This window comes from Mercurialis annua, linkage group LG1-X (genome assembly GCF_937616625.2).
Source record: "Mercurialis annua linkage group LG1-X, ddMerAnnu1.2, whole genome shotgun sequence".
NCBI lineage: Eukaryota > Viridiplantae > Streptophyta > Magnoliopsida > Malpighiales > Euphorbiaceae > Mercurialis > Mercurialis annua.
This window is the reverse complement of record NC_065570.1, coordinates 48,836,414-48,846,686: the sequence shown is the minus strand read 5'-3', so window position 1 is coordinate 48,846,686 and position 10,273 is coordinate 48,836,414. Positions and strand designations below refer to the sequence as shown.

Here is a 10,273-nt window from a genome sequence, read left to right as displayed (position 1 = left end):
AATAAATCTTTTTACCGATTAACTTCTACTTGAACAGAAAATAACAACCGTTTGCAAATTTTTCCATGAAAGTAAAAAAGATTAATATTTCTAGCAAACTTTTCTCTTATTCATCACCTAATAGACCAATGATGAATACACAAAATGACTACTAAAGAAAAAAACTGAGCAAAATAAACCATTCATAACCCTGCTTTACATCAAGGCAAAAATACTGAAAATTCTCCCACCTTTAAACTTCTTTTCAATTCCACCATCTAAGAGGATTCTTAATTGCACCCTATTTAGGGTTTTCAGTTTTCATCTGTATCCCAAAATAAAAAAAATTGATAATTTAATTAATTTAATGATAAAATTATTAAAATCAACTAAATAGAGGGATTGTATCATTATTTTTTCCATTTAAAAAAAACAAAAAAAATAGTATATGAAAGATTAGTTTAAACTTTTTTTTAAATAAAAAGAGGTCATTTTAGTCAATTAGGGTACAGACGAAAACCGAAAACCCTAAATAGGGTGTAATTGAAAATTCTCCTACGTGGTGGTGCAATTGAAAACAAAGTCAAAGGTGGGGGGTTTTTAAGTATTTTTTCCTTACATCAATTTCATATGTGAAACTTAAAAAGCAATGCATGGTTCTAATATCAAAATTTGTGTATTTCCATATCCAAGAGCTTAATAAATATAAACAAAACCAGTAATGATCAGACGAGCATCCACATCAACTATGCACGATTATACATATTGAAGAGAACTGATATATAATGCATACCCTTAAATCATATCACCACATTTCATATTCAAAAGAATCTGTATGGAGGACATGATTGATAACAATGAAATGCACCCTGCAACATACTAGAGTGAAAAATCAGACCAACTTGATTCAAGAACCAAATTCCATCAAAACCTGTACAAAGACTCAGACCAATTCCGTACCAAAATGACCAAAAACAAAAATGCAAGTCAATCACAAGATAAACTCTTGAGAAGAACACTAACCAAAATGTCTTTCAAAATACAGCACTGTTCTTGATTTGTAACATTGACCAAGCAAAGAAAAAACGGGCGAGAGAATCTTAAATGCGTCTACAATGACAACAAATTACCCGATGATCCACTCTCTCCCCCTTTCCCCACCTGTAATAATAAAAGACATTTCTTGGTACATACGAAGAGTTGATTGATGCACAAGTGAAGGATCACAACATTTCTTGTGATTTTCTAACGCATCGGCTAACTTTTTTCTTGAAATCATCTCTCTTATCTCTCCATTCCTTCTGCATAAGAGATGTAACTATTCATCAATACAAATTTAGATGAGAAAAATTATCTTTTTTCCCTCGTTGTCATCAATAATTCGAAGTATCCTGTTTGAACAGGTTTAGCAGAGTTTCTAATAATGATACATACATGCACTTGTCATTTCTCTTGCATTAATATTTTAGTCTTTAATAGCACAATTATGTTATATCTAGGCCCCTGATGAATTCTAACACTTGATCTTATCATATATGCATTATTCAATTTGCCACCACTGGTTGCTAACTTCCATAAACAAGAGAAACGAGTTATCCAAATTGAAAAATCTGTCTAAAGGGTGATCCGTCCAGAGCAACCACGTTCCCCTAGACATGCCTTAGAAACAAGATGGTGTTTGGCATCGAGCTTCAGAATAGTTCTTTTCCAAAATAAATCTCTTTATATATATTTATTTCTCAATTGATAATCCAGTGAGTGGCTACTATTCCCAAGAACAGGAAATAGCAAAACAATTTTAAAAATAATAAGCTCAGGAGAAGCCACCCCGCTTACCACTAGAAGCAACATAAACAAAATCTACTTCATGATAAACAATATTTTATTTTGCAACTTTTTCTATGAACCTGAGTATCTTTTTTTATAATGTTGGCTAATTTGACAGATGATGCATATAAGTATCCACACGCAAAAGAAAATAACAAAAATATATCAACATCCTCCATGTAATTAAGTTTCCAAAAAATAGAGATGTGGAGGTAAAAATGCCAGTAGAACTTACTGCAGCTTCGACATTTGCGGGAGATTCGTCATTTGGACTTGAAAGCATTGATATGATGCTCAAAACTATACTTTCAACCTGCAAAGAAGATATTGCCACGTCTATAAATAAAGTCACAGCCAAAACGGACAAATTTATCAAGCTTAATAAAATGACATGCATCTCAATGAAGGTAGCCCATAAACCAAAGGGATCTGATAAGAGACCTGAATATAGTAGCCTACCACAGCCAATCCTGGCATAAGTTTTTTTACTCCGCATAAGACAACCTAAATTAAACTGGTTCCAGGAAAACTGGGAAGGAAGATCAAAGGAGGTAATAGACCAATCTCACGGTGCATCTATACCCTCAAGTCTGTAACCAATTAGATCCCTAAACTTGCATATAGCGAAGCTGTGATACAACAAATAAATCTCTCTCATTATCGTACCCCATAGTCCTTTGCTACATGATTGGTTTCTTGACATTTGAATTATTGATGGTAGGAAAGTCTTATAAGATATCAAATCTATCGATTTTTTTCTGTTAAAATATCATATTATAAAATGGGATCGATCAACTTCATCAGTAAAAACAATTGAGGCAGATATTCCATGTCACAGTACTTTGGATTATGGATGCAATCAGATCACGACAATTTTATCTTATAAGATATGATACATTTATTGGTATGCTATGCAACAAAAGCAAACTACATTCAAGAGCCTTTGGCAAAGAGATCTTCAAACAAATCATAAGTGTTGTTTAAAGCGCAAGGCGCTCTCAAGGCGAGATAGTCATATATCGCCTGAGGCGAGAAGCGCTAAAAAAGCGCTCGCCTTATCGAAGTAAGGCGCCTATACCTAAAAATATTAAATATTTATATTTATATATATATATATATTTAATAAAAAATCACTGGATTTGGGTCATTAGGATTTTGCACGTAGTTGTATTTCCATCCCGGATCCTTCTTCTTTTCAGAGGGTGCTGTACCATCAGTGAATGATTGAGGTTGGCTATCCATGGTGTGAGAAGAAAGAATAAAAGGCTCTGCTCTTTGTTTTTTACTTAACGTATATTTTAATTTGAAGTTATTGTGTTATACTTAATCCTAAACACTTAAATAGAAACTTGAATAGACTTTCAGACTTCCTAAAAGACTTTTAAACTTCCTAAGTTAAATCCATTTAAAGCATTAATTAAGGCATTAATTAAGGCTATCGAATAGGAATGTCTAGATTAGAGTAAAAGTCACCTAAAAAACGTAAAAAACAAAAAATTCAAAAAAGCGTGCTTTTTTCATATTCCAAGGCGAGCCAAGGCGAGCGCTTAAGCAAATAAAGCGCTCGCCTTACTGAAGGCGCCTCGACTGGAAGGTCTGGAAGCGCCATCAGTCTGTGGCGCCTCGCCTGAGCGCTTTAGGCGCTCAGGCGAGCGCTTTTAATAACACTAAACCAACCCCAAGAAGCATTAAATTCTCTTATAGAATAGATAGTGTCTTGCATATTGCCGTCATAGCTAGAGTTATTCAGCATTACTATATTTCTACAGGAACATATTGCTTTGCTTCAACAGTTTTCTTTCTAACCACTCAGAATCAAGGTTGTCCAGCGCGCTTTGAGCATTTCACTGTCAACTGGTTTCTAAACAATGTACCTTAGATAGCTTAGAAAATTGCTAGAATAAGCATTGGAGTCAATGACTAAAAACTTTTTTTCTCGATCTCTAAATATTGCTAGAAAAAATTGTAACTTCTTGATTCCAATGGGACAGCTAGTATAGATTTTCTTTCCCTACCTTGCTGACTTAAATATATATGAAGAATCACAAATTACCATGAACCGACATTGAATTAAGAGTCATTTGTGAATGGTTTGATTCAACTGAGTCACAGTATCATTAAGTTTGCCAGCATTCATGTGAGCCATTTGGGTAAAAAAACAATTTTAAACCCTCGTCTTCCATTATTATCCAATCCTTACTTAGTTTAACACGTCTAGTTAGACAGCTTACATTTACTCTCTCTTACCTATATTCCTCTGAAACAGTCCTAATAAAGCCTTTTACAGGATTCTAAATCAATGAGAAGCTCTCTCGACTATTATCATCAGATAAATTTGGAGTTGTCCATCTGCTGGTCTCAATATATTTCCTTCAGTCTTACGTTCAATGATTCCAGTCATAGAATTGCAATAAGGATAAAATTGTTGACTGTATCTCCCACCATATATGGGCTTTCATTTTCATTTTTTGCTATGTTTCCCACTCTATCAACAAGCAGCTATGAGTTCCTCTCTTTGGTCTTTGTTCTATTTGTATATAACTACCACTACATACTTATAACATCTTCTTATAGATATTACAAAATACAAAATCCATTTAAGTACATTGATTTGCAATTAGATTTTTCGTTAGTGGTAATCCGACCGTGTAAAGCATTCCTTTATTATATTATGTCAAAGAATCATCTAAAGAAGCCCGTATTGTAAAGGACCAATCCAATTATCCAACTAAGTTCTTAATAGTTAAATCATGATATTCAAAACCGGAAAAAAATTGTTTAACTTAAAAGAACTACAGCTTTTTCTAATTGCAATGTTTTTCCGTTATTTGTTCGACATAATTGTCCTAAGACCATAGCTATATACGAACTCTGATTTCATTTGGCAGACTGATAGTAATAGCTTGCATCATGTGAGAATTTTCGGAGTGAAGCTAGGTATAAGACTGCATCTCTAACTCTAGTACACTATGCTATAGTTGCTTCTACCAATAATTGATAATTTTAATTCCTGCTTAATGACGTGTCTCTTCATAAAATTAGAAAAAAAGTTCCATCACATTCAAACTGAATCCTTAAGCTCTTTAAAATTCAAATTTTAACTTCTTAAAATCTAGACATTTGGGACTTGATTGAAACCATCCTAACTACAAGGTCTTGTTAATTCATTTTAGCGATAATAAGTTAATAACTGCGATTCACATAATAGTAATATTACTCAATTTTCCTGTTTGATTAGTTACACGAAAGATAAATGTGCTTAAGAAAAAAAATGTACCAAGTTCCCCTTCAAAACTTCAGGCAACAATATGCAGAAAAAGAACTGGAAATAAATATGACTTACTGTATGGACAGGCATCCAGCGTTCACTTGCAAGCTCATAGCCATTTGGATCGTCACCTGGTGGATGAAGAATAGATATGCAAACACGCCCATCGGGATAAACTGCCATTCAAGTAAGTAACAAACAAAAAAAAAAGAACATGTAAATCTAAATTGCAATAGAAAGAGTGCAAACCAGTCCACAGTAAAAAGAAAATCCACCAACCATTAGGATGCCATAGCTCCGAGGTGAATTTAACAGTTGGAGGGCTATTTGGATAATTGGATGGAAAGCTCATGATAGCATTAAAAAATCCCCCTTCACTGAAAGCACGCAAATGTAAGGACACCATAAACCAGATAAATGCTTGAGTTGATCACATACAATATTGCAGACAGAATTTCAAAAGACAAATTACATTATCAGCAAGTCAAGACAAGGTGCCATAAAATGCAGTAGAGGAATTAGAAAAATCAATAAATAATTGACACGAACCACCAAACAAGCCAGGAAATAAAAAAACGATTAGATAGATTAAAATCTTAGATCAGACACCATTGTTGAAATCCTCAGATAATTAATTAATAATCACTTCTCGCCCTGATGGCTAATGGATACAGCCAAGACAGAGCTAACATCAAATTCATGAGAACATCCAAAACCCTAAAAAAGCAAACATGGTACTACAACCACCAACTCTTAAATAAAACCAAATTTAAGAATCCAAAGCTCGAATAAACACCAAAATTATCAATCCAATAAAACCAATTACAGAAACACAATAAACAAGATTAAGATCAATATTATGAAAAGGAGAACGTACTAGAGAGTATCAGGGGGTCCAATAATGGTGACGCTCCACTCAAAGATATTAAATTCATCCACCAAACCAGCAGAGAACCCATCCACCGGATGTTTACAAAGATCTGCACCCACCAACAAACAAAATCACAATCAAATACAAAAAATAAAACAAATTAAATTCAGATTATGAGCAATACCCTTGAGCTGTTTTTGAAGGAGAAGGCTAGCTTGAGATGTCATATTAAAGAAGAAAATCCCACAAAAGAAAAAATTGGAATGAGATAGAATTTGAAGGATGGATTGAAAAAGAAGGATCCTAATTTGGACTATTGCTTCTCTTTTCTTTTTATAATACTAATATATATATAGATATGTGAGAGGGAGAAAGCATGACATAGGTCATGTGTCTTTGTGCACCGGTTCACATGGATTTGGGCTTTCTTTTTAAATTAAAAAATAATTAATTAATTAATGTATGATAAACCTATTCGGTTAATTTTTTGTATTTTTTAATTTTTTGAAAATTATATTATTTTGAATTTCAAAATGAAAATAAATTAACTAAAATATCTTAAAAAACAAATTTAATACATCAAGTTAGGAGTGTTCAAGCAATTCACTCAAGCTTTTATTTATTTTTTATTTTTGGTAAGCCCATCCGGTTTCCAAGACTTCGCCCTGACTAATCCGGATCCGACCCGCGTCGCGCACCTGGCATGGTGGGTGAGTCTGCCAGTGGGAATTTTCTGCATTCACAAGGACTCGAACCCGAGACCTTGCTTAAGCGATATCAAGCCGCTTACCACTTGAACCAACCCCCATTGGTAACTTTTATTTATTTTTAGGCATAAGATAATATCCCTCGATGTTTCCTTAAAAATACAGTTCAATTCTTTTTTATTTCTCAGGCATAATTAAGCCCTTGCGGGTTTTTTATCGAACAAAAAAAACTCATCCGTCCATATTGTCGTTAACTGATAATATGGTTGTAGATAAAAGGTTTAAAAGATATTTAATGTTTAAAATATTTACCAATTTTATATTTATAAGAAAAATATTTTCACCCCCTCTATCTAATTAACTCTAATTAATTAAAATCAATTAAAATATAATTAAATCAATCTAGACTCAAATGAACCAAATAAAATACAATCAAATCAAATTTAATCAAACAAAATCCAATTAATAAAAACACAATTAAACTAACAAATCATACCCAATTAAATAAATCCCTTAAAATTAATAAAACCCCAAATAAATCAAATTTAATTAGAACCTATTCCAAAAATCGTCGGCCTTTTTCAAAAATCACTGTCAGTGCCAAAACCACCACCGGCCATGAAATCATCGTCGGTCCTGAAACAATTGTTGGTCCGGAAACGATCGTCGGCATGGGTCTGTTCTCGGTTGAGAACAGACATGTCTGTTCTCAAAATTAGGAACAGACAATGGTCTGTTCTCATCTCAGAATAGACCATCGTTTGTTCTCAGACCTTTGAGAACAGACCATGTACGTTCTCAGGCGAGAACAAGCCACGACCTCCGGTGGCCAGAGGTCGTTTTGTTTTTTATTTTCTTTAAGTTTTAAAATTAAAAGGAAAAAATATCATTCGGATCCTTAATTTAATTTTTTTATCAATATAAGTTTTTTGAAGGATTAAATTGAAATGTATTATAAATATTAAGGACATTTTTTAATCTTTTCCTTGAAGACATTTGACAACATTAATTGTCATTTTTAACGAAAGGGTTTATTTGTTCAATAAAAAAATTTAAAAGGTCTATTGTTCGATAAAAAAATTACAAGGGCTTAACTGTGCCCAAGAAATCAAAAAGGATTGAACTATATTATTGGAAAGACCTCGATGGTTTTTTGTACCTTTTATCTTATTTGTATTTAGACTTTGTTTAGATTGCTAATATTAAAATTTATAAATTTAAATTCATGAAATATTATACACATAAAATTTAAAATTATGTAGTTTCAATTGGACACAAAATCAATAAATTTTTATAGATAATTTGGAATAATATAATATTATAACTATCTATCATTTTTAAAAATGATGTAGAATAAGCGATAGTAAAAATGTCAAAATCTTTAAGGACATGTAGATCTCTAGAGAAAGGACCGTCGGGATTTACAATCCTCCTTGTATGGATCTTGAAACAATAGTAAAAGACATAATTATTGAGAACAAGCAGTGGGATGTGGACCTAATTAAGTATGCTCTTATTCAAGAAGACATTGACCTGATTTAGTATTATCTTGACAGGTTCTAATCAATATGAATGGTTGAGATGACATTTTGATAAGAATAGTTTTTGCACTATTAAAAGTGGGTATAAGGTTGCAAAGGATCTTCAGGACAACTCCTCCTTGTCTAACAGTTTAAGTTTCAGGAGATGGTGGAAGTACTTCTAGAAATTATCCCTTCCATTAAAAAAAATTTCATCTCGAAATGTTATATAAATTGAATCCTTGTCAGAGTAAATTTGGTTAAAAGAGGCACATGCCTATCTATATTTGTTGCCCACTTTGTAGTAAGGAGGTTAAATCGGTTCTTCATTCTATATGGTTCTATTCTGGGGCAAGACAAGTTTGAAAATTCTGTAATTCGACTGCTACGGTTAAACTAGAAAGAACTTAAAGTATGAAATTTTTATTCTGCAAACCAAGGAGAAACTATTGAAAGACCACTTCTCAATTTTTTTGTATTATTTGTTGGATCACCTCAAAACAACAAAAAATGCTTATCTATTTGGAAAATTAGCAAAACCAGCAAGTCAGGTGGTGGAGTGGGAAACAAGCCACACAGATAACTACATCAAAGCTAAACACAGTAAAGCTCAGCACAACCTTAGAAGGGAGAACGAAATTGAAGTAGTACATGATAAAAGATTGGTTCTTCCGAGGGGGGGAGTGTTTTGTGTGAATGTAGATGCAGGCTTTGGTAAACATAAGTTGTTCCATGAGACATGTATATGGTTATTAGGGACTATAATTGAGAAGAACAAGATGGTAATCACCGAAGATATGATTCTGAAGTATGCATTGGTGATGCGAGAGCTATTAAAGATTGTATGAAATTGACAAAGAAAACAAATCTTACTCCCTTTATTATCTAGTCGGATACAAAGGTTGTAGTGGACAGTTTCAATATGTTTGAGTCGCCTTGTAATGAGGTGATAGTTGCAAAACAATTTTAAGTTTAGAAATGATATTCACTTCTAGAAACTAGCGTTTTAGCAACATGTTCTAATCGCTAGCTCGTCACCTGAAAGGATGTCTTTGGAAATCATCATCAGACGCTTCAGCCTGATAGGAGTAAAATACTCCTATATCTAGAGTCGTTTCCATTACGTTTTGATACATTTTAGCACGTATTTTGAGGTGTTTTGGTGCCTTATCGTATGTGTATGCATTTCAGGAGCATTGGAGCGTAATTGAGACTATTTGGCCCAAAAAGCGGAAAGAACCGGCAAAGAATCGATTCGGCAAACTCTTGGAGCAAGGAAATGGCGAAGAGGCATTTTTAAAGGAGGTCACGATCTGGACCTTGAGGGTTACGATCTGGACCAGGCATGAAAATGGTACCGAGAGGAATGCTCTAAGGAAGGTCACGATCTGGACCAGTGCAAAATTAAGTCTCAGCTTTCAAATTTCAAAGGCTCAAGACTTAGGCCCACTTCCTTATTTGGCCAAACACTCTTGTAATAGGTTGTCTTTTATTACCTTTCTAGGAGTACTATATAAACAACTTTATCTCTTCTTTTAGGGTATGTCTCATTAGTGTAGGAGACATCAATTCTTAGTGTAGTTGTAATTTCTTTTTTCTCTCTACTTTTAGAATAGGATCTTCATTGTTCTTAGTGTTCTCAATTAATTTCCAGATTTTGTAATTTGGGTTTCATCTCCATTAATGCAAGCTTTTGGTTTTCTATCTTCATTATCTTGTTTATGATATGTCTTCCCTTCTTGCTTAAGGTAATTACTCTAACTTTTATTATGTTTATTGATTATTGCTTAGTTGTTCATGTTAGATTAGTAATGGTTAGCTAAATCCCCTTGTTTGGGGGTTGATATGAATCCTAGTTAATGCATGATTGGGTTAGGGTTTGGGTTAGTTTGGTTGTTCTAATTAATGCTCCTAAGGCTTGCTTAGACTAGCTACCTAAGTATTGTTGTTAGATTAAGATTCACCTTGAGAGAGGGTTTATTAATTGGAAAGAGTTAATTGATGCTTAATTAGTGACACCATGAGAGTGGGTTAGTAATTAAGTGGCCTTTGAGTTGTGATTTATTGTAATTGCTCTAATTGTGCTTAGTGCTACGAGAGT

The 10,273-nt window shown here is 33.4% G+C and overlaps 1 protein-coding gene across 1 annotated transcript; it reads right to left on the bottom strand.

Annotated features, from left to right (window-relative positions):
* Window positions 1-859: 859 nt before the first annotated feature.
* Window positions 860-6,288, bottom strand: LOC126655676 (ubiquitin-conjugating enzyme E2 7). Its single transcript, XM_050349927.2, has 6 exons — window positions 6,130-6,288; window positions 5,952-6,054; window positions 5,354-5,451; window positions 5,150-5,250; window positions 2,042-2,119; window positions 860-1,280 (listed from the first exon to the last, which is right to left on the bottom strand). Exons 1-6 carry the CDS (start codon window positions 6,170-6,172, stop codon window positions 1,203-1,205), a joined length of 501 nt encoding a protein of 166 aa, XP_050205884.1. The 5' UTR covers window positions 6,173-6,288; the 3' UTR covers window positions 860-1,202.
* Between the last annotated feature and the right edge of the window lie 3,985 nt (window positions 6,289-10,273).